This window comes from Symphalangus syndactylus, chromosome 11 (genome assembly GCF_028878055.3).
Source record: "Symphalangus syndactylus isolate Jambi chromosome 11, NHGRI_mSymSyn1-v2.1_pri, whole genome shotgun sequence".
Classification (NCBI taxonomy): Eukaryota; Metazoa; Chordata; class Mammalia; order Primates; family Hylobatidae; genus Symphalangus; species Symphalangus syndactylus.
In genome coordinates this window covers 129,845,455-129,868,611 of record NC_072433.2, presented here as the reverse complement: position 1 = coordinate 129,868,611, position 23,157 = coordinate 129,845,455, and the positions used below count along the sequence as shown (strand labels likewise).

General features: G+C 50.1%; 1 protein-coding gene across 3 annotated transcripts in view; it reads right to left on the bottom strand.

Annotated features, from left to right (window-relative positions):
* ATP2C2 (ATPase secretory pathway Ca2+ transporting 2) overlaps positions 1–23,157 on the bottom strand; it is an 89,659-nt gene that overhangs the window by 6,675 nt on the left and 59,827 nt on the right. For all 3 annotated transcript variants that reach the window (XM_055299737.2, XM_055299738.2, XM_055299739.2), the window contains 10 exons: positions 16,297–16,421; positions 16,062–16,159; positions 14,633–14,734; positions 13,031–13,120; positions 9,306–9,407; positions 7,087–7,243; positions 3,653–3,823; positions 2,503–2,600; positions 2,367–2,417; positions 745–911 (listed from right to left, as the gene is read on the bottom strand). In XM_055299737.2, coding sequence (XP_055155712.1) covers positions 745–911; positions 2,367–2,417; positions 2,503–2,600; positions 3,653–3,823; positions 7,087–7,243; positions 9,306–9,407; positions 13,031–13,120; positions 14,633–14,734; positions 16,062–16,159; positions 16,297–16,421 — 1,161 coding nt within the window. The remainder of the gene's footprint in view (positions 1–744; positions 912–2,366; positions 2,418–2,502; positions 2,601–3,652; positions 3,824–7,086; positions 7,244–9,305; positions 9,408–13,030; positions 13,121–14,632; positions 14,735–16,061; positions 16,160–16,296; positions 16,422–23,157) is intronic.

Below are 23,157 nucleotides of genomic sequence, written 5' to 3'. Positions count from 1 at the left end.
TGAATTGTGCAGGCACCTTTGTAAAGTGCACAATCACACATAGCCTCAATATTTGTTCATTTGGATTTTTTTCTGTCAGGCTTAAAGTTTTCCCTCACCCCCAACTAACTACTGTGATTTGCTTATGAGGAGAGTCTTAGTTAGTTATAACTAATTAAAATTAGACCCAGAAGGAAGGTAAATGTATTAAGAAAAAAATACAGAAAAGTGAAACAACAAATAGTTTTGTGCCACCCCCAGAACCTAGAGAGCATCTCAGTGGTTAGTGATGGGGGTGTTTGTTTCTGCCCAGCTCTCAGTGCCTGAGATGTATCAACACACGGGCCTCAAACTGAAGATGTTCATTTTAATCCTTTCTCACCCCACACTCAAGTGCGAGCACGTATTTGGCCGCAGGTTTTCCTTACAGATTCAGCTGCTGCCCACCAGCCTGAGCCAGGCGGGCGTTCCCAGTAACACATGAAATGCACCCACAGGCAGCAAATCCCATCTCTGCTTCAGGTCCGTAACATTCCCCTGGAGGCAGCATGAGACTAGCCCAGGGGTCATGGACCCCATGACCCTGCTATGAGAGGCTCTTGGTATTTGGGGTTGGGGGCACCTGCCACACTGACGAGCCCCGAGATTCAGCTCTCCCTGGGGACTCCACGAGACCCCCTCTATCTCCACAGTATCAGGTTCCAGGGAGAAGCTGGTGACCCCAGGCATTTTTGCAGTTGAAAAACTACCAGAAGGGCAGCTTACATGATGGCTGAGAAGTCATCGTCCACCAGGATCATGTTGGCGGCCTCTTTGCTGACGTCCGTCCCTGTCTGCCCCATGGCGATCCCGATGTCTGCAGACTTCAGGGCCACTGCGTCGTTCACCCCATCCCCAGTCATGGCCACGATCGCCCCTGACTCCTGCAGAGCCTTTGGAAAGAGCAGGCAATGAAGGCCTGCAGCCTGAAGACCACCTCCCAATGCCCGGCCACGCACACCTGTGGCCAGCCACCTCTGTCTGGAGGGCACCCGGAGTTCGAATCCCAGCTTCACCCACATTAGCTATGGGAATTAGGCGAGCCCTTGACCCTCTTGACCTCAGTTTCCTGATCTGCAAAGTGGGGCCAACAGTTTCTTCTTCCCAGCGCTGTTGTGAGGCCCAAACTGAGATGACGGATGTGACGGTGCCCAGCACGGTCAGTAAAGGCTCATAAAGGTTACCCATTGCCAGTAATAAACAGTAATCAACAATGCAGCCCTGGAAACCATCAGGTACCTGGTAAGTATTACTACCTTCTTTGAGGAGTAACTCACATAGGGATTTACTCTGTAGAGCTAAAAATAATATGAAAGAAGCAAGCCTGCCTACTAAAAGAGCTCAAGAGCAAACTTTCAGAGCACAGGCGAGAAAACCAAGCACATTTTCTACCTTTTTTTGGTATTCAGAGTCAGAAACATCACATCAGCTCTTTATTGGGCTCCTGCTGTGTGCCAAGAGATTCATGGGCCTGGCTTTGTTGAATCCTCTACCAGCCCTGTGAATTAGCTGACGGCATTAATATTTCTCCCATTTTACAGATGAGGAAACAGAGGCACAGAGGTGAATAACAGGAATAAAACCAAAAACCACCCAGCACTTTGGGAGGCCAAGATAGGCAGAACACCTGAGGTCAGGAGTTTGAGACCAGCCTGGCTAACATGGTGAAACCCTGTCTCTACTAAAAATACAAACATCAGCCGGGTGTGCTGGTGCACACCGTAATCCCAGCTACTTGGGGACACTAAGGCAGGAGAATCGCTTGACCCTGGGAGGCAGAGGTTGAAGTAAGCCAAGATTGTGCCACTGCACTCCAGCCTAGGTGACAGACAGAGCGAGACTCCGTACCTGCAACCCCACCCCCCCTCAAAAAAAAACAAAAAAAAACAAAAGATAGCTTCTGTTGTAGTTTTTCCCTTTACGTTATCTAATTACAGCTCCTACTTTTCAATGTAGCAAAGCTCCCCCACTTCTCCCCTCTTCCTTAAAATGATCCCCAGGTGTAGTGGGGCTCATGTCCGCCCAGCTAGAGATGACACTTTCCAGCATCCCCTGCAGCTAAACCTGGGCCCGTGACTGCCTTCTGGCCAAGGGGCTGTGAGCGCAAGGGATGCTGGCAACTTCAGAGCTTCGTCCACTCCAAGAGAGCTGCCCACGTGCCCCTGCTCATCCTCCTCCCCTCCCCCTGGCTATGAAAAGGTAACTCATGGGGCAGCTGCCCTGGACCTAGAGAAGGAAGCCACGGTTGGGCCCTGCACTGTCACCCGACAGATGCATGAGCTCCTCAAGCCACAGTGTCTCCGGCCCGGCCCCAGCAGCGCAGCCTGTGCCCGCCTCGCCCAGCGAACCTTGATGATTTTCAGCTTGTGCTTTGGGCTGGTCCTGAAGAACACGGACACCTGGACAGGGAGACGGGGAAGACGAAGAATCAGATTTCAGAGCTGTGACCCAGCCCCGCCGCCAGCCGAGCCTCCAGGGACCCACCTTTCCAACGCGGTCGGCCAGCTCGCCCTTCTCCACGCTGTCCACCTCCTCCCCGGACATGGCTTGCAGCTTCCCATTGCACAGGCCGATGTTTCTTCCTACGGAAGAACCTGTTCTGAGGGCCTGCTCTGAGGCCCCCATCCCTATCCCCTCGCTCCCGGCCCTACCTCGGCCATGGGGAATACCAAGAATAAAACCGTGCTGGAGACTGTTTACTGAGGACCTACCATGCTGCATGGCCTTGGTTCTATCCACAGGATTAGCTTACACCAAACGCCTCATTATCCCCACTTTAAAGATGGGGAAACAGAAGGGACTTTGCCGAGGACGCACAGCTGGTAAGGAGTAACACTGGAACCTGACACGGCGCTGATTCCAAAGCCCGTGAACCTTTTCCCAGCGCTACGCTGTGACCACCCATATAATAGTAACTAGAGGGGCTAGGGGCAGTGGCTCATGCCTGTAATCCCAGCGCTTTGGGAGGCCGAGGCGGGCAGATTCCCCGAGTTCAGGAGTTCAGGACCAGCCTGGGCAACACAGTGAAACTCCGTCTCTACTAAAATACAAAAAATTAGCTGGGCGTGGTGGTGGGTGCCTGCAGTCCCAGCTGCTCAGGAGGCTGAGGCAGGAGAATTGCTTGAACCCAGGAGGTGGAGGTTGCAGTGAGCCAAGATTGCACCACTGCACTCCAGCCCAGGCAATAGAACAAGACTCCATCTCAAAAAAAAAAAAAAAAAAAAATTAACTAGAGGAGAAGGGCTGCTAGCCCTCTACTGATGAAGAGACTGAGGGTCAGAGTGGTTCAATGGTTTGCCAAGGGTACACAGCTAGAGGCAGAAGGCAGACTGAAACTGTACATGGCCTTGATGCTGCCTGTGAGGACAGCTGATGAAAAGCCCCTGACACACAGTAGGTCCTCAGTATCCATGAAGACTTTTTCCCTTTTGCAGAACCTGCCAACATTTCAGAAACAGGAACACCTCACAAATTGGAATGCTGGCCCATGAATACTCAGCGTCTTTTCTAAGCCCACAGGGCTAGGGTTCAGCACTCCTGACCGAGTTTGCTGAGGCTTCCCTTTGGTAGCAGCCCTCCATTGTAAAGGATGGATGGGTGTTTTCGTCCTCACCCCCGACCCTGTCCTGGTTACCTATGGCCACGGCCGTCTCCAGGGCATCTCCCGTTATCATCTTCACGGACACTCCAGACTGAGAGAGAACCTGGACTGCTTCCTTCACGCCAACCCTCGGGGGGTCGATGATGCCCACAAGACCCAGAAACGTCAGCCGCCCCAGCTCAGGCCCAGAAGCCAGGGCCAGCACTGAGGAGAGAAGGGAAGTAAGGAGGGGTCACCGGGGGGCTTAGGGGCCATCGTTTTTTTTTGTTTCTTTTCTTTTTTTTTCTTCTGAGAGTTTTGTTCTTGTTGCCCAGGCTGGAGTGCAGTGGTGTAATCTTGGCTCACTGTAGCTTCCGCCTCCCACATTCAAACAATTCTCCTGCTTCAGCCTCCTGAGTAGCTGGGATTATAAGGCATGCACCACCAGGCCCAGCTAAGTTTTGTATTTTTAGTAGAGACAGGATTTCACCATGTTGACCAGGCTGGTCTCAAACTCCTGACCTCAGGTGATCTGCCCACCTCAGCCTCCCAAAGTACTGGGATTGCAGGTGTGAGGCAATGTGCCCAGCCCTTTGTTAGTCCCCAGCGAGCCCCCACCATGGCCCAGATGCCCCAGTCTGCAGAGGGCTCAGGCAACAAGTCCCTAGACTGAAAGGGAGGGCAGAGATGCCTCTAGCGGCTCTCAGGCCTCCACAGATGCACAACAGAGAAGCCAGAAACAGCTGTGCAGCAAAAAATACCACTGCCGTCTGCGTGACATGCTTCAGCTGTGTCCCCACCCAAATCTCATCTTGAATTGCAGCTCCCATAATTCCCACGTGTTGTGGGAGGGACCCAGTGGGAGAGAATTGAATCATGGGGGTGGTTTTCCCCATAATGCTCTGTGGTAGTGAGTCAGTCTCATGAGAGCTGATGGTGTTATGAGGGGTTTCCCCTTTGGCTTGGCCCTCATTCTCTCTTGGCAGCTGCCATGTAAGACGTGCCTTTTACCTTCTACCATGATCATGAGGCCTCCCCCGCCACGTGGAGCTATGAGTCCATTCAACCTCTTTTTCTTTATAAATTACCTAGTCTCAAGTCTGTCTTTATCAGTAGCATGAAAATAGACTAATACACCACTCATGGTATAAGACCCACCCCACTTCCCAACAAAACTGGCCACGGAAACCTGTGAGCTGGCCCAGAATGGGACATGTGAGGTGGAGCAGGATGGGGCATTTCTGACAGTTCTTGCCTTCATTTGCTCTGTACTAACTCATCTTGTCATCTCCAGCAGACTTAGTGGGGCGGTTCGGTGGTGAAGAAAAATTGACGGGGGAGCAACCCAGCTGAGGGGACTCTTGCTGTGAGCTTGCTCTGGGCCTTGACTCTCTTTTGGTGGCACAGAAGCCAGGCCCAGCTCCTGCCACCTGGGGGATCTGAGAGGGGGTGGTGTACTTTTCACCTCACTGACACCAAAGACAGGGCTGGCATCCCTCCTGCACAGTCATGACGCTGCACCAATGACACTGGTGCCCTTCCTCCCCTTTTCCAATGGTTCCCTCCCCTCCCTGAACCTGGGCTTTGCCAACCCAGGAGCATCCCCTGCTTCTAGTGGCCATCTAGCAGCGCTCTATCCGCAGAGGATACTCCTGCCACCGTGCTCCCCTCAACCTGACTCTCCTTCCCGCTCCCTGGGGTTTGTCATCTTCCCCTGGATGTGTGTGGGGTCGGGGGTCTCAAACCCCAAAATGGCATTCACTGACTCTTCCAATCCTCACAGCAATCACTCCAGAGGATCTAGCAGGTTGGGGGCTTCTCTAACTCACTCGGGCACTGCCCCGGGCCTGCCGGGCAGCAGGCCTCAGTTCACGGTCACCTGCTGAGGAATAACATCCCTTCTGTTCTCAGACCAGACACAGGCTGGAAAAACACACAGGCCTTCTCTAAGGCCAGTTCCCAGGTTGTAGCTTTCCCAGCCACAGGTGGGAGACAAGTCCATTTGTAAACAAAAAAGGACTGCGTGTGGACTGGGGGAGACAGGAAAAGGTCTCACTGCTCCTCCGCCACCGACCTGTTGTCCTTACGCTCTCCTGCAAGGCCTGGAGCAAGTCCCTGGAATGCGTCATCACGCTCCACAGCAGACATCTGGGCGAAGGCGCTGGCTGCACTAGGCGGGGCTGTGTCACCTTGGCCGGCTCCTCTGCCAGGTGGGGATGGAGGGCGTGGCCTCACACAGGCACTTAACCTGGTGCCCAGCACACAGGTGGGGCCCAAGTGCCAGGAGCAGATTTAGAGGCCAGTGCCACGTGGGATGTTTACTTACTAACGTGTCCACTCTTAAGGGAGCTGTTTCATCGTCAGCAGAGGCACGATGTGACCAGAACAGGGAGCTACTGGATGGCTTGGTCGTATCAACCATGATGAAAGCAGCTGCCACCCACGCGCCACATCGTCTCCCAATCCCTCCACTGTGCAGGAGGGATGCCACAGCCCCGTCTTTGGTGTCAGTGAGGTGACAAGGACCCTCTTACACCACCCCCTCTCAGATCACCCGGCTCGCAGAAGCTGGGCCTGGCTTCTCTGCCACCGAGAGAGTCAAGGCCCAGGGCAAGCTAAGATGGGATTCACCGTCTCTTCCAATCCTCACAGCAATCAATGAAGTCACTGCTGTCGTGCCTTCCTTATGCATATGGGGAAACTGAGGCACAGTATTTACCTGTAAGCCTATTGTAGACCCAGCGCTACACAAACCATATGGGGGGCAAAGTGACAATGCTTTGGGGAATGCTCCCCTCACTCGGGAAGAGGGGACATGTGCTCGGCGCTGGCTTCACCGTGCCCCAGAAAGCCGCAAGGGTCTCACCCCATACACCTCTGAGCAAGCTTGCCAGCAACCTACAAACTCTGTTCCCCGAAGGGGAAAACCAAGGCTCCTAAGCCAGTAAGGCCAGCCCAATGCCTCTCTCTGTCCCCCGAGGGAAGACCAGTGCTCAGGGGTGCTTCTAAACGCTACCTCTGTAACTGGCCAGGGTGACAAATGACACCAAGGGAAATGTGACATTTAATGTTCAGCCCATCAGGGAAGGCACTGGCTCTGCTGCAGAAAACTGAAAATGGCTAAGGGAGAAAATACGTTCCTTGACTGAGAAGAGCTTCGGGTTTTCCCAACAAGAGGCAATGAGCAAAAAGACCTGTTGGGAAAATCAATGTTTGGGGTGCGGCCCATTCATCTGCCTTAGGAAACTCAGCAAGGGAGGGTCCCCTCTTCTCTGGATTAACGGGGGGTCACTGAGGAACTGGGATGAGGTGCGGACCTCTCTGCCTTTCACGTGACCATCAGCTTGCAAGCACGCGTTATTGCCGTCAGCATGCTGCCTGACTCCTTGGGACAGGTGACCTCCTTGACTGGGGACCCTGCTTGAATGCACTTAAAAGTCAACGTTACATGCAAGCTTAAAGCTCTGGGCCTGGCCACAGGCACTGACCACGCAGACCGAGCGAGCCCATCCTCTTCTCTTCCTGCAGGCAGAATGACCTCTGCTGGGGCGTCAGCGGCAGGGGGATGCCTCCGTTGTTGTACATGGTGCAGTAGTGGATCACCTCTTCCAAGGCCCCTTTCATGAAGTAAATGTCTTCCTGATCCTTAGAGAAGACAAAGGGAAGAAATCCACTATCACTGGAAGCCTTGGTTCATAGTGACCATCACCCCACTCTGCATGAGGTTACAAAGACACACACGGGGATGTTTGCAGCGGAGTTATTTATACTGGGCTGGTGTTGTTCATGGGTGCTGGACAGGTTCGCTAAGTTCTGGAATCCATCCATGGAATGTTCTGCAGTCCAGAGAAAGAACAAGGCCAATCCTCAACCTGTACCACCCTTGTTCTTTTTTCAGTTCCCTTGTTACTGTCACTCAGAGCGTCTTGTATGTTTCATGCACGGGAAGTATCATCCCAGCTGGGACTATGCCTTTGGGGGTGTGATTAACTGGGAATATTTCCATTAGACTGTTGCCTCCCTAGGGCAGCACCAAGTCTATTTTGTACCCACCCCCAGCACTTGGCTTGTAATAGTGAACCCCCATGAGCAGCTGATCACTTTTCCTGTGTTTTTGTTAAGCTCTGTCATGACAAATATGTAGACTATAAGCTCCATGTGGGGAGGCCCTGGGTGAGAGTCACACTGTATCCCTAGCCTCAATACCGGACCCACCTGGCTCACGTGGTTGCACAGTGTGAATGTAACACTGTTATAATATATTAATTATATATGTTATTAATATGTAATTATATTAATGTTATTAATATTAATTACATAGGTTATTAACACATTAATTATAATACATATGTATTTTATTATGTGTATATTATTTATATGTATTATATTACATATTATTTGTATGTATATTATATATTACATATATTAACTTATATAATTAATATTACATATTATATATTAAGTAAAATATATTACATAATATATTATATAATTAATATGTTAATATAACAAGCTTATATTGACCAACACAGGCATCTAAGATATAATATTAAAAGAAAATCTTAGGGGGAAAAAGCAAATTACACACAATATAAACAGTGACCTTGTTTTGAAAATACCATCCAGATGTTGTCATTTGCATATTTAGAATCTGCAATGCTCCATCCCAGACTTAAAACAGAATTACCTCTGGGTGGCTGGTGGGGAGGGAGGAAAGAAGGGTGGAATGAAAGAAGCTTTCATTTTTATGTCATATTTCTATACTTTTTCAATGAGAATATATTACCACTGCCTTGCAGGGAAAAAAAATTAAAGGTCTAAAAGTTTTTTGAAAATCTATAATCCCTTTTAAGCCCCTGAAATGTACATGTGTCCATCCATGCACAGCAAGGGCCTGGCATGAGCTGGCCAAGCCGCCCACAGCCCTGAGTGGGAGCTGAGCAGCCTGCATGGGCAGACATGATAGATTCTAGAAAGAGTGGGAGGGAAGAGGAGGGGTGGAGAAAAAGGTAGAAGGCAACAAAAAACTTTAAAAAATAGCTTTTAAGGAAAATCTGAAAAGCCACAACAAATCTGAAAAGACAATTTTAAAACTCAGCTGTAATGTCCACCCGGGGTGGCCATAGCTTGGTATGTGTTCCTCTAGTCATGGACAACATGTGTGCACACGCTGATGCACCACGCACACACGCCTTCCGTGCTGAAGGATTTGCTCCCCAGTATGAGGGGGAGATGAGCTTAGAAGTATAAAAAACGTAGCACAGGGCTGCAAAGAGAGGACTGGCATGTTGGCGACTGGTGTTAGCAGCAGGCCCTCAGTCATTGGATTACAGGCTGGTCAATCTCAACATTCGCACCTGCATCAGAATCTGCAGAAAACGAAGGTTACTGGGTCCCACCCGTGGACAATCCGCCTCAGGAGATCTGGTGTGGAACCTGAGATTCCGCATTTCTAATAAATTCTCGTGTGATAACAACCGTTGCTACTCCAGGGACCCTGCTTTGAGAACTTCTGTTTTAAACAAAAAGCCAGAAGCAGACCCAAGAGAATCAAAGGTATGATGGTGATTAAGTTTTTCCATGTATTTGGAACGTCACAGAAGCAGCCAGGAACTTTCAAATTATCTTTGAAGTCTGCATTTTGCTTTATTTCTGGGTGGGGGCCCGGGCAGAAAGAGAGAAGAGGTTGAAGATTGAAAGGTCTCACCTCAGTCTTCAGACTGCATTTCACCGCCATCCACTTCTGCTCTGAACTGAATGGAATCTCTTTTTTTCTTACATATGAATTTTTAATATCACTTAAGTCCATCTAGCATAATAAAATGACACATTTTTAGTGAGTCTTCTGAAGCCAATCTCTATACAAAGTTCAGTGTATTTAAATTATTCATTGTTCAAACCACCTCTGGCAGATAAGAAATCCAAGCATTTAGCACACAGAAAAAAGGCCATTTCCTTGGAATGTCCCACCTAGAAAAAAAAAATTCTCTTCTCTTGGCTGAACGGCAGACCTGATGGTCTTTGCAGAAGCTTCTATCTGAAATCTGCTTAGAAACAAACCCACAGTGTTTCTGCCGGGCGGAATGTTTCAGATTTGAAGGTGTAGCAATTTCTCAAAAGGAACCCCCCGAGTCATTGAGGCAGCCCTGCCGTCCAGAGCCTGGGGTCCTCGCCAGCCCTGCCGTCCACAGCCTGGGGTCCTCGCCAGCCCAGCCCTTTGTTGCTCTTTGATGGCTTTTGGATCAGTGATGTGACAACTCAGAATCTCAGTTTCCCCAAGTGCAAACCAGTTATGATGTCCCACAGGGGGTGAAAATGAGGTACAGCAGGGGCACAAAAAACTACTCCTTTTACGTAGAAAGTGCAGATAACGCGTACAACACAGTGTATCTACAGTATTAAATTTCAGGGGGAGGGAGTGGGATGATTAGGGAAGGAATGCCTAAAACATCTCCTTAGTGGGGTTGAATTGCACCCTACAAAAGATATGTTCAAGTCCTAACCCCGCAACCTCTGAATGTGGCCTGATTTGGAAGAGGGCCTTTGCAGATATCGTCAATTTGAGGTTATTAGGGCTGGCCCTAAGCCAACATGACTAGATATAAGAGGAGGAAGGCTGGGCACGGTGGCTCATGCCTGTAATCCCAGGACTTTGGGAGGCCGAGGCGGGCGGATCACGAGATGAGGAGATCAAGACCATCCTGACTAACATGGTGAAACCCCGTCTCTACTAAATATACAAAAAGTTAGCCATGCGTGGTGGCGGCTGCCTGTAGTCCCAGCTACTTGGGAGGCTGAGGCAGGAGAATCGCTTGAACCTGGGAGGCGGAGGTTGCAGTGAGCGGAGATCAGGCCACTGCACTCCAGCCTGGGAAACAGAGCAAGACTCCGTCTCAAACAAAAAAAAAAAAAAAAGAGGAAAACGCTGTGCAGAGCCATGGCGGAGAGCACCTGGTGACAGAGACAGAGCTTGGTGTGAGAAGCCAAGGCAGGGATGCGTTCTGCGAGTCAAGGAATGCCCGGGGCTGCTGGTAACACCCAGAAACTGGGAGACGGAGCCTGGCCCTGCTCACACCTTGATTTCAACTTCTGGCCCACAGCGCTGTGTTTCAGTGTGTTTTGGTGACTCTAAATCACCAGCCAGTGGTGTTTTATTTCAGTAACCCCAAGGCCCTAATCCAGGAGCAATAATGGAAGAAAAGTTGGGAACCACTGACCTGGCCTCAGTGCCATTTAGAGCAGGTGAGACAGGTAAGAAGCACGAAGTGCTTGCCCCATGCCTGTCACACAGGCAGCACTTCCTACATGCCAGCCAGTGTTTGTTCTATATTCCAAAATCTTAAGCCAGGCCTCAGGAAAGAGGAAAATCATAACACATCAAGGAAATCTCCTAGCTTCTGGGTTCTGGAACCTCTCTCCTCTCTAGGCTGCAGGGGTGGCTGGTGGCGGGAGCAGGGTGACACATGGGTGTCATTCCTGCCAGACGGTCAGGACTTCTGGGCAGCGAGTTGTTGAATGGGGCAGACTCAGCACTATTTTAAAACGGGAAATGAGCTCCATTCACTATTAAAGACATTGCAGAGAGAATTATCTTCTGTGAATGGAAGAAAAATAATATTATGTCATGATTTCTATTTGTTTTTCTGAGACAGACTCTTGTTCTGTCACCCAGGCTGGAGTGCAATGGCATGATCTCAGCTCACTGTAACCTCCGCCTCCCGGGTTCAAGCGATTCTCCTGCCTCAGCCTCCCAAGTAGCTGGGATTACAGGTGCACGCCACCGTGCCCAGCTAATTTTTATATTTTTAGTAGAGACAGGGTTTCACCATGTTAGTCAGCATGGTCTCGAACTTCTGACCTCAGGTGATCCTCCCACCGCAGCCTCTCAAAGTGTTGCGATTACAGGTGTGAACCACTGTGCCCAGCCTTTTTGTTTTTTTGAGGCAGGATCTCACTCTGTCATCTAGACTGGAGTGCAGTGATGTGATCATAGCTCACTGCAGCCTCAGATTCATGGGCTCAAGGGATCCTCCCGCCTCAGCCTCCTGAGCAGCTGGGACCACAGGCACGCACCATCATGCCCAGCTAATTTTTATATTTTTTGTAGAGATGGGGTTTCACTATGTTGCCCAGGCTGGTCTTAAACTCTTGGCCTCAAATTATCCTCCCACCTTAGCCTCTTAAAGTGCTGGGATTTGAGCCACTGCACTCAGCCTGTAATGACTTTCCAAAGCTCTCACACTGGGGAAAAGCACCTGATCTACCATCACAGGGGCTTATCAGAGGGCGACCACCTCTCCCTGACACAGCACCAGCTTCGGGAAGGCAGCGGTGTGGGAGGTCGGAGTCTTGCACTGGAGGGAGGGACAGGTAAGCTGATAATAGAAGGCAGTGAAGTGAGCCCGGGATGAGAAGTGTCTGCTGGGGTGGAAACAAGTGAACTTGAAGAGAAAGTTGGCGCTCGCCAGTGAGGACAGGCAGGAGTGGTCCAAGTCCAGGAGGAAGCAGGAAGGGGGGGTGAGTGCAGGGGCCAGGCTGGGCGGCAGCAAGGGGTCAGTGCTGGGGGATAAGCACCCTGATTCCGGCTTTTCCCTTGACCTTGATGGAGAGGGGTCTCATCAGACCCGAGTCAGAGACAAGTCACACAGCAGAAAGCACGGAGCGGGCCGGGGAGAGGAGCTCCCGCAGGGTCCAGGGAAGCCCCAGCTCTGGCTGAAGAGGAGGGACCCAGGCCAAGTGGCCATGGAAACAGACGTTGGAGCTGACCGGGGCCAACTTCCTCCTTCCTTTGCTCCCTCCTCTTAACCTCTGCCGGCCCCTCCTTTCCCATGTCCTTTGTCCTCTCTTCTCCTTGCTTTCCTGTCACCCGCATTCCCAGCCCATGTTTTCTGCCTCTCCTTCTGCTAACTTGTCCTCTGAGCACAGAACGCAGCGGGCCCCCATCAGCCCCCGCCCATCCCCTCCACACTGCAAGCAGCCACTTGGTACCTGGTGTTGGGTACAGAATGGCCTGGGGCAACCCTGCACAGCCACAGAGCCCAGGGTCTAACACTGAGCCCCGGAGTCAATCGAACGCATTCCCAGGAACCAGCCCCTCCCAGTGGTGCCTCGGTGAGCAGAGGGTGGTGTTGGGCGCACAGGGAGTCTCGTTCCACTGTCTTTCGCCCCAACACCCGACCAGGGCCTCAACCACAGGGGAGCTCCTAGGATTCTTCTGGAATCGCTGGTAGAGGGAACTTGCTGAAGTCCCGTGGAATCTCAGAGCTCACCTCCTCCACCAACAACAGATGGCCCAAGGCCAGCTTGGGCCATTTTCTTCCGTGATTACCTAACATGCCCAGTCCTGTTAGCTCAGACAGGAGCTGGCTTTGTACCAACGAATCCAGCCCCGAGTGAAGGAATTCCCCGCACAGACACCCCAGGACCTCCTACCTTCATCGCCAGGGCCATCAAGGCACCCTCGGTGGGCTGCCCCATCACGGCGTTCTTTCTGATGACTGCGTTGTTGGCGACACAGCCCGCCTAAAAGGGGATTGTCCAGACATCTGTAGTTAGTACGGGGCTCATGAAAAAGTTACACATTGTGGGCTTGTCCCATTTTTACAGCTGGGGCTGCGGGGACAAGACTTGCTCTTTAAAACAACTCAGCGTCCTGGCTTTTTAAAAGAAACATCGTGACTATTTCTTGGCTTTGCTGAATGTTGGTTCCCACAAAGTTATCATGAGGGAAGCCAGCAGGGAGGCAGGTGGACGGGTGGTGATGAGTGTGGGGTAACGGGGAGTGACCGGTAATGGGGATGATGGCACTTCCACTTGGGGTGACAAAGTATTCTAGACAGTGGTGAAGGTTGCACAACTTGTGAACATATTGAAACCACTGAATTGTGCACTTCAACGGGGTGAATTCATGGTAGATGACTTCTATCTCAGTTTAAAAATAAATATTTAAAAAATGAAAAAGAGACAAGCAAAAAGAGTGGGATTCCCGGCATTCTTCCTTCCCGGCCTGGTGAGCCTGGACACTCGCATTACTTCTCTGCCCATTTCTTTTCTTTTTTATTATTACTTACTAGTTTTGCATATTTTTGTTTCATTCATTCATTCATTTGAGACGGAGTCTCACTCTGTTACCCAGGCTGGAGTGCAGTGGCATGACCTCAGCTCACTGCAACCTCTGCCTTCCTGGTTCAAGGCAATTCTCCTGTCTCAGGCTCCTGAGTAGCTGGGACTACAGGTGTGTGCCACCATGCCTGGCTAATTTTTATATTTTTTAGTAGAGATGGGGTTTCACCATGTGGGCCAGGCTGGTCTTGAACTCCTGACCTCAGGTGATCCACCCGCCTTGGCCTCCCAAAGTGCTGGGATTATAGGCATGAGCCACCACCCCGGCCATATTTTTGATTTTTAATCCGCAAAACCAAGACAGCGTTCGCTGTGATAGTGAAGGGCCCCTGAAGGCAGGTCCTTCGCAAGCGGCGCTCACTGAACTGTACAGAGGAAGAAGGGGGCCTACTACATGGGGAGGAGTGAGCCCCTGTGAAAGGGTGAGGACAGCTCAGACTGTAGGACTCATCACAGCCACAGGGGAACGTCATCACAGGCTCACTTTTCACCATTTATCAGGCACGTCTCTGGGCAAGAGTCTCCTTAGAGCCTTCCCATTGGGCAGTGATGAGTACAGAGGCTTCTAGCTCTTCTTTTTAAATAATTTTTTAAAAAAATAATAGAGACAGGGTCTCACTATGTTGCCCAGGCTGGTCTCGAAATCCTGGCCTCAAGTGATTCTCCTGCCTTGGCCTCCCACAGTGCTGGGATAACAGGCATGAGCCACTCTGCCCAGCCTAGCTGTCCTCTTACCTCTGATGTCTCCATCAGTTTTGGTGTCATTTTTTCAGTGCTGTGACAGCCTCACCCCTGGGTGGTCCAGTCATTCTCAAGAACCAGTAGGTTCAATGGCTGTTTCCCTTTTCAGAGAAAAGCCCCAGAAGCCTCAATGTAAATGCCTATTTCCCCCCTGGTGCTTTTGACACCTACCTCCACTAACTTGCCCACTGAGACATTGGAAAATTCCTTAATGACTTCCTTGGATGGTAGAAGACACACAGTCCCTTGACCGTCATACCCAACTCCACTGACCTGCAGGGTGAGGCAGAAGAAAGGGTGTCGCCAAGAGTCAAAAACATGCTCCCCCAGTTGGCCCACAATCTCTGTCCTGGGGATCCATTCCAAGGACATAATCCTAAACGTGGACAGGGCTTTCAGTATGAAGATGTTCTCTGAAAGATTATTGATTAATTGGATACGTCATGGATGGACACAGTGCCAGGCATTAGTAAATTGCAGCAAGTTGACTCAGTGGGATACTCTACAGCCAGGACAAGTGATGGTTAAGAAAACTAAGAACTAGCACAGAAGAGTGCTTCTATTCTAAGAACAGCGCTGGGCAAACGTGTTAGCCTTTGCAGCCGATACCACCTTTGTCGTGGCTACTCAGCTCTGCCGTCGCAGCACACTGAGGCATGAAAGCAGCCACCGGCAACATGTACACAAATGGGTGTGGTGGTACACCAAGGAAACTTTATTTTCAAACAAGCACTGGCCCATGGGCCATCATTTGTTCACCCCTTGCTTTGGCCAGTTTTGTAGAAAAAATATCAGGATAAAAAATTGCACATTCAGGGAGCTTCCAATTGCACCAAGCACACAGAAGACACTGAAAGACACACGAGGACTTGGGAGGCTGAGGTGGGAGGATCCCTTGAGCCCAGAAGTTAGAGGCTGCAGTAAGCCATGATTGCACCACTGCACTGCAACCTGGGTGACACAGCAAGACCGTGTCTTAAAAAACAAGACAGGCTGCGCGTGGTGGCTCATGCCTGTAATCCCAGCACTCTGGGAGGCCAAGGTGGGCGGATCACCAGAGATCAGGAGTCTGAGACCAGCCTGGCCAACATATAGTGAAACCCCATCTCCGCTAGAAAATACAAAAATAAGCTCAGCATAGTGGGGCAGGCCTGTAGTCCCAGCTACTTGGGAAGCTGAGGCAGGAGAGTCGCTTGAACCCGAGAAGTGAAGGTTGCAGTGAGCCGAGATCAGCCACTGCATTCCAACCTGGGTGACACAGCGAGACTCTGTCTCTCAAAAACAAACAAACCACAAATGGACTAATCATGATTAGTTTATCATGGGAGGTATGGAAGACTTTTTCTGGGTTTTAAAATTTGTAATGTGCTTATAATTAATAAGTAACTAAAAAAGGAGGCTACCTTAAATTGGTCATATCTATTAAAAGGAAGTATGGGATGATTAAAAACAAAATCAGTCATGTTAGCAATGAGATTGTAATATGACCCCAATTTATTTCTTCCTTATTGTGTTCTAGAAGACATTGTGTGCTTTGTCTGGAAAAGAGACAGCCTGGCTGGGTGCATCTCTGAGGCTTGTAAATTCCTTTGGGACTCACCTCGGCACGAAGCCCATCTGACGTTACAAGCTGGGTCACTGTCATTTCATTGGCAGTCAGAGTCCCCGTCTTATCAGAACAGAGAACGCTGCAGCAACCTGGTACAACAAACATCAGTTTATAGAAAAGAGAAGTCGTCACCCTCAGGCTTGTGAAACCCCAAGCTGGATTGCACTGACAGCCAAGCCCCCATTCAATTCCACGTGTAAGAATTCCACCAGCCAGAGTCCCTCACCTAAAGTCTCCACGATGGGTAACTTCTTCACGATGACCCGCTTCTTGGCCATCCGCAGCACTCCCAGGACCAGCGTCACCATGACGACGATGGGCAGACCCTCTGGAATGGCCGCCACAGCCAGGCTGGATCGAAAGGTCAAATGAGTCCCCTCTAACACACATTTAAGGAGTGTATGACTCTCAGCTGGGGCTGGCAATGCTTTTGGCTGGTGAAGCTTGTCTTAGGTGTCCCCAGTGTCCTGGTTCTATTCTCCATTCCCAATCCTAAGGTGCACCTGCCTCCTTCTTCAGCACCCGCTGTCCTGAGCCCTCCCCTGCAGACCCTGCCCTTGGGAAGGGACCTCTCCTGTCAGTCATCCACAACTTAGTGTGAATTAGTGTGTCAGCTGTTTTGCCTCTTTAAAACTATTTTGTATTTACATTATTCTCATTTATTAGAGAGAAAAGACTTTGGATTCCATAAAAGGAATTCCCAAAATCAGACAGTAGGTGGGATTAAGAGTTTTTGGTTCCAAGGGTCCTCGACAGTCCCTTGAATTTCGTTTTCATGAGTGTAGTGGTGTAGACACTTCCTATGAGGAAGCCGGACAAGGAAGTCCAGGTCAGGGGAGCTGAAGGGCCACAGCGACGCCCTTGCCTGCTGCGTGGATCTGTTTCGGGGTGTCTGCTCACTTCTTTCTTACCCCTCCAACTCTCCCTGTATGGTGCGACCCCACTCTCCCACAACCAGGGTTGGCTGGATTCGAGGAGAGCGTGTGACCCAAGCTGAGCCGGTGAGATGCTCTCTTGGAAATGAGACTGGGCTGCAGCACACGTATGCCCCTTCCCTGGGTGTGTCAACAGCTGAGAACCTGTCTCAAATAAAATAAAATAAAACGTTCTACAATGGACTGTGGTGATGGCTGTATATATTTGTGAATACACTAAAAACCATTAAATTGTATGCTTTAAATGGATGAATTATATATGTGAATTTTATCTCAATAAAGATCTTTAAGAAAGAAAAAGGCCAGGCATGGCAGCTCATGCCTGTAATCCCAGCACTTTGGGAGGCCGAAGCGGCCGGATCACCTGAGGTCGGGCGTTTGAGACCAGCCTGACCAACATGGAGAAATCCTATCTCTAATAAAAATACAAAATTACCCGGGCGTGGTGGCACATGCCTGTAATCCCAGCTACTCGGGAGGCTGACGCAGGAAAATCGATTGAACCTGGGAGGCAGAGGTTGTGGTGAGTGAGATCGCACCATTGCACTCCAGTGTGGGCAACAAGAGTGAAACGCCATCTCAAAAAAAAAAAAGAAAAAGAAAGAAAGAAAGAAAAGCAGCCTTGGCTGGCAATGGGGAAGGGAGGAGAGATTTGGAGCAGGTAAGGGAGGCTGGCCAGATCCTCCCCACCAAGCCTCCACCAGAGGCCAGGCTGAAGGGTGGGGAGGATGTGACTTAAATGGAGCTCCAAGTGCTGTCACCGCATGGAATCAGTCTGCACAATTTCTAGAAAGAGACTATTTAGGGGACTAGAAGTGATGAGAAATTTCTGTTATCTCAGATACCAGAAATGTCCTGGGAGAAGGGGGCCACTGTCTCTCATCACACCTGCAGCCCACCCACAGCCACTGCCAGGGACCCTGCAGAAGCCCCTCGAGACACACCCGGTCCAGGACCCGGGGCCAAGCTGCCCAGGAAATACGTGAAATCAGCCAGTGTGAGCGAGACCACGTGGCGATCCCAGAGCCCAGGTCCTCCTCCTCTAAACAAAGAGCCACCACCAAGTCACCAGGGACGACAGCAATGCACAGTGCGGCCGGGCCTCCCATGCTCCCAAGAGAAGCTGGAAATCCAGTATCTTTTTCATGCAAACTCCCTATTTTTAAATGATGGCAACACATTACAATGAAAAAATACAGTTCAAACAAAACATATTTTCTGGCTGTATCTCACACAAGGGTGGCTGGGTTTGAGACGGAGTCTCACTCCGTCGCCCAGGCTGGAGTGCAGTGGTGCAATCTCAGCTCACTGCAACATCCACCCCCCAGCTTCATGCAATTCTCCTGCCTTAGCCTCCCACATAGCTGGAATTACAGGCATGTGCCACCATGTCTGGCTAATTTTTGAATTTTTAGTAGAGATGGAGTTTCACCATGTTGGCCAGGCTAGTCTTGAACTCCTGGCCTCAAGTGATCCACCTGCCTCGGCCTCCCAAAGTGGTGGGATTACAGGCATGAGCCACTGTGCCTCACCTGTTTTTTGTTTTTTTGAGACAGGCTCTTGCTCTGTTGCCCAGGATGGAGTGCAGTGTCGCCATCAAGACTCACTGCAGCCTGGATCACCTGGACTCAAGCAATCCTCCATCCTCTGCCTCCCTGGTAGCCGGGACACAGGCATGCACCACTATTTACTTCCAAATTTAAAAAATTATTTGTAGAGACAAGTTCTCACTATGTTACCCAGACTGGTCTTGAACTTCTGGGCTCAAGTGATCCTCCCACCTCAGCATTCCCAAGTGCTGGGATTACAGGCATGAGCCTCCGAGCCTGGCCAGGTGGCTGTTTTTATCCTCTGCATTAGAAAATCCAGCAGAGCAAAGAGATATACAGTAAATATTTGCTGCATGAAGAAGTGGGTATAACAATGCTTAGGCCTGCGCTGGCCTAGCACACAGTGAGCACTCTACCTGGGTTGACTGATAATCAGAACACCTGGTGAGAATCCATTCAACCAGGATCACACAGGGAGATTGTATTTCATCAGAGCTAAGACAGCTGATTGTGTAGGGGCACCATTATTTTGTGCAGAGCTCAGAAAAGAATAAACACTGCCAATTAATCAGTAACACCATACTTTCTAATTACATCGCTTATTAGAAGTGATCTGACTTCAGCGGAGTTGAATGTGAAAAAGAATGTACATCTCAGAATCAAAGAAATATGGTACATTAAATGTTGGCAACAAATTCCAATTACAAAACAGGCAGTTTGAATAGAATGGTTGTGAATGGTGACCTTTCACCCAGGGACAATGGAACAGGCATGGACAAGTTATATAAACCAAGATTATAGAAGTTGATCAAGGGGCTGTGCCCGGTTTCTACAGTGACAGCCAGGCTTCGTTGGTTTTATGGCACAGGCTGTGAAGACCAGCTAAGCAAACATTTGTGGAGCGTTATGACGGGGACTTTCATCCCATATGGCAGGGGAAGGGCATCTTTGTATTACTTGGATGAATTCATAATAATAAAGAACTAATCCACAAACTAATAAAGATTAGAATGGGCCGGGTGTGGTGGCTCACACCTGCATTCCCAGCACTTTGAAACGCAGAAGCGGGTGGATCACTTGAGGTCAGGGGTTCGAGACTAGCCTGGCCAACATGGTGAATCCCCGTCTCTACCAACATATAAAAATTAGCCGGGTGTGGTAGCGAGCACATGTAGTCCCAGCTACTTGGGGAGGCTGAGGCAAGAGAATCACTTGAACCCAGGAGGCGAAGCTTGCAGTGAGCCAAGATCACACCACTGCACTCCAGCCTGGGTAACAGAGCAAGACTCCATCTCAAAAAAAACAAAAACAAAACAAAAATTAATTAGAATGGACCAGGAAAAGCAAGTGCCTTGGATCATCTTGTATGTCACTTAACATACAGGGAATTCTTTTTTTTTTTTTTTTTTGTGATGGAGTCTTGCTCTGTTGCCAGGCTGGAGTGCAGTGGTGCAATCTTGGCTCACTGCAACCTCTGCCTCTAGGGTTCAAGTGATTCTCCTCCCTCAGCCTCCCGAGTAGCTGGGACTACAGGCGCCTGCCATCACACCAGGCTAATTTTTGTATTTTTAGTAGAGACGGTGTTTCACAACATTGGCCAGGATGATCTCGATCTCTTCACCTCATGATCCACCCGCCTCGGCCTCCCAAAGTGCTGGGGTTACAGGCATGAGCCACCATGCCCGGCCCGGGAATTTGTTTTAAAAAAGTTCTTGAAGTTTTTTAAAAAATGATTCTCTCATTTTACTTATTTTGGAAAACCTCCGCTGGCTAAGCTGCCATCTCCACCTTCCGATTCAATGGCTTTGAGAGGCTTTAATCTGGCACTAAAACTGAAAAACGTCACCCTTTCAAAATCACAAATGAGAGGGGGAAAGTGTCTCCCATGTGCAAGTCCACTCGCATGCATCAAGTGGGATGCCTGTGCTGCAAGGGAGGTTAGGACAAGAAACCGGAAGTGACCAATAGCACTGGGTGGGGAGAGAATCAGGGGATTTGGGGCTTGAGGGCAGAAGGCTTTTTTGCATTTTCTTCTGGAAATATTTAACTGTCTTTCTTGCCTCATGAAGCTTTTCATGGCTTATAAGACAGGGATTGTATGTACCATTATTTGCAGGAGGGTGTGCGTGTTTTGTTGTTGTTGTTTTTTGTTTTGTTTTGTTTTTGAGACGGAGTCTTGCTCTGTTCCCTAGGCTGGAGTGCAGTGGTGCAATCTCGGCTCACTGCAACCTCCACCTCCCGGGTTCAAGAGATTCTCCTGCCTCAGCCTCCTGAGTAGCAGGGACTACAGGCGTACGCCACCATGCCTGGCTAGTTTTTGTATTTTTAGTAGAGATGAGGTTTCACCGTTTTGGCCAGGCTGGTCTCAAACTCCTGATCTCATGATCTGCAGGAGGTTTTTTGTTTGTTTTCTTTTGTTTTTGTGTTTTAAGATAGGGTCTCGCTCTGTTGCCCAGGTTGGAGTGCAGTGGCAAGATCATGGCTCACTGAAACCTTGACTTCCCAGGCTCAAGCAATCCTCCCACCTCAGCCTACCAAGTACCTGGTGCTACAAGCGTGCACCACCATACCTGGCTAGTTAAAAAACATTTGTTTTTGTACAGACGGTCTCACTATGTTATCTAGGCTGGTCTCAAACTCCTGGGCTCAAGGGATCGTCTTGCCTCAGCCTCCCAAAGTGTTAGGAGTATAGGTGTGAGCCACTGTGCCCGGCCTACTTGGGGAAGTTTTTAAGCATTCTGTCTTCTGAGAGTCCTGTGTTCTCTGGCAGCCTCCTTGAGGCTCATATGTCTCCCTACCTGCCACCACCCCTGCCTCCAAAGGCTCAGTCACCTGAGAACGCTGTTCAGGTGTCTTGGCCTCTTTCCTGGTCCTGTTGTTGCTGGAGCCCACTCTCGGGGGACAGTTGAATCACAGCCTCACGCTTAGAGGGCGCTCCCTGGACCAGCTGTGTCAGCACCCTTGAGAGCTTGTTAGAAATGTGAGTCTCAGCCAGGCGCAGTGGCTCACACCTGTAATCCCAGCACTTTGAAAGGCAGAGGCAGGCAGATCACCTGAGGTCAGGAGTTCGAGACTAGCCTGGCCAACACAGTGAAACCCCATCTCTACTGAAAATACAAAAATTAGCTGGGTGTGGTGGCAGACACCTGTAATCCCAGCTACTTGGGAGGCTGAGGCAGGAGAAGAGCTTGAACCCAGGAGATGGAGGTTGCAGCGAGCCAAGATCGTGCCACTGCACTCCAGCCTGGACAGAGCGAGACTCCATCTCAAAAACAAGCAAGCAAACACTGCATGTTCTCACTCCTAAGTGGGAGTTGAACAATGAGAATACGTGGACACAGGGAGGGGGACATCACACACCAGGGCCTGTCACGCGGTTGGGGGAAAGGAGAGGGAGAGCATTAGGCCAAACGCCTAATGCACATGGGGCTTAAAACCTAGATGACGGGTGGATAGGTGCAGCAAACCACCATGGCACATGTATACCTATGTAACAAAGCTGGACGTTCTGCACATGTATCCTAGAACTTAAAGAAAAATTAAAAAATAAAAAAGCAAACAAAACAAATGTGAGTTTCAACACATTGGTACAGTGTATACTGCTCAGGTGATGGGTGCATGAAAATCTCAGAAATCACCACTAAATAACTTATTCATGTAACAAAACACCACTTGTTCCCCAAAAGCCTATAGAAATGATAAAAAGAAAGAAAGAATTGTGAGTCTCAGACCCCACCCAGCCCCGAGTTGGGGGAGCGGCCACCCAGGTTTGCCGGGCTCTCTCAGGGACCCTCCCGTTCTTCAGCTCAGCCGGAGACCTCGGCTCTCCAGTGCCTGCCGCTGCTGTTCAATGCCTCAAACTCCACTGTCCCCAGCACAGCTCCGCGTCCTGCTCCAGCGCCCCCTTCCTCCCAGCCCCTGCTTCTGTAATAAGCTGGGGCTCCCACCTCCCACTTCCTTCGGCCTCTAAATCAAGGGGGGCCAACACTTTTCATCTCTCTGCTTCCAAAGTGTCACAGAGACGGCCTGGTGTGGCATATTGGGAAACGCTCTGATGATGAGGTTAGGAATAGGAGAAGGGGCCATGAGTTTCCCCGTGATCTAAGCGACTGCATCATCTCGTTCTGCTCACAGAGCTCAGCTTTGGTCCCCCTAAGTAGCCCTCAGACATGTTCCCACCCCCAAACCTTTGCCTGTGCTGTTCCCCCTGCCTGGAACACCCTTCCCGCTCATCTCCTGACTCCTCAACTCTCCACCCAAAACCCTCCCCGGCCACCTCTTCCAGTCTATCCCCTTCTACCTCCCTTTTTTTCTTCTTGAGACGGAGTTTTGCTCTGTCACCCAGGTTGGAGTGCAGTGGTGAGATGTCGACTCACTGCAATTTCTCCCTCCTGAGTTCAAGAGATTCTCCTGCCTCAGCCTCCCTGAGTAGCTGGGATTACAGGTACACACCACCATGCCCGGCTAATTTTGTATTTTTGGTAGAGATGCAGGTTTCACCATGTTGGCCAGGCTGTTCTTGAGCTCCTGACCTCAAGTGATCTGCCCACCTCAGAGTCCCAAAGTGCTGTGATTACAGGTGTGAGACACCATGCCCAGCTG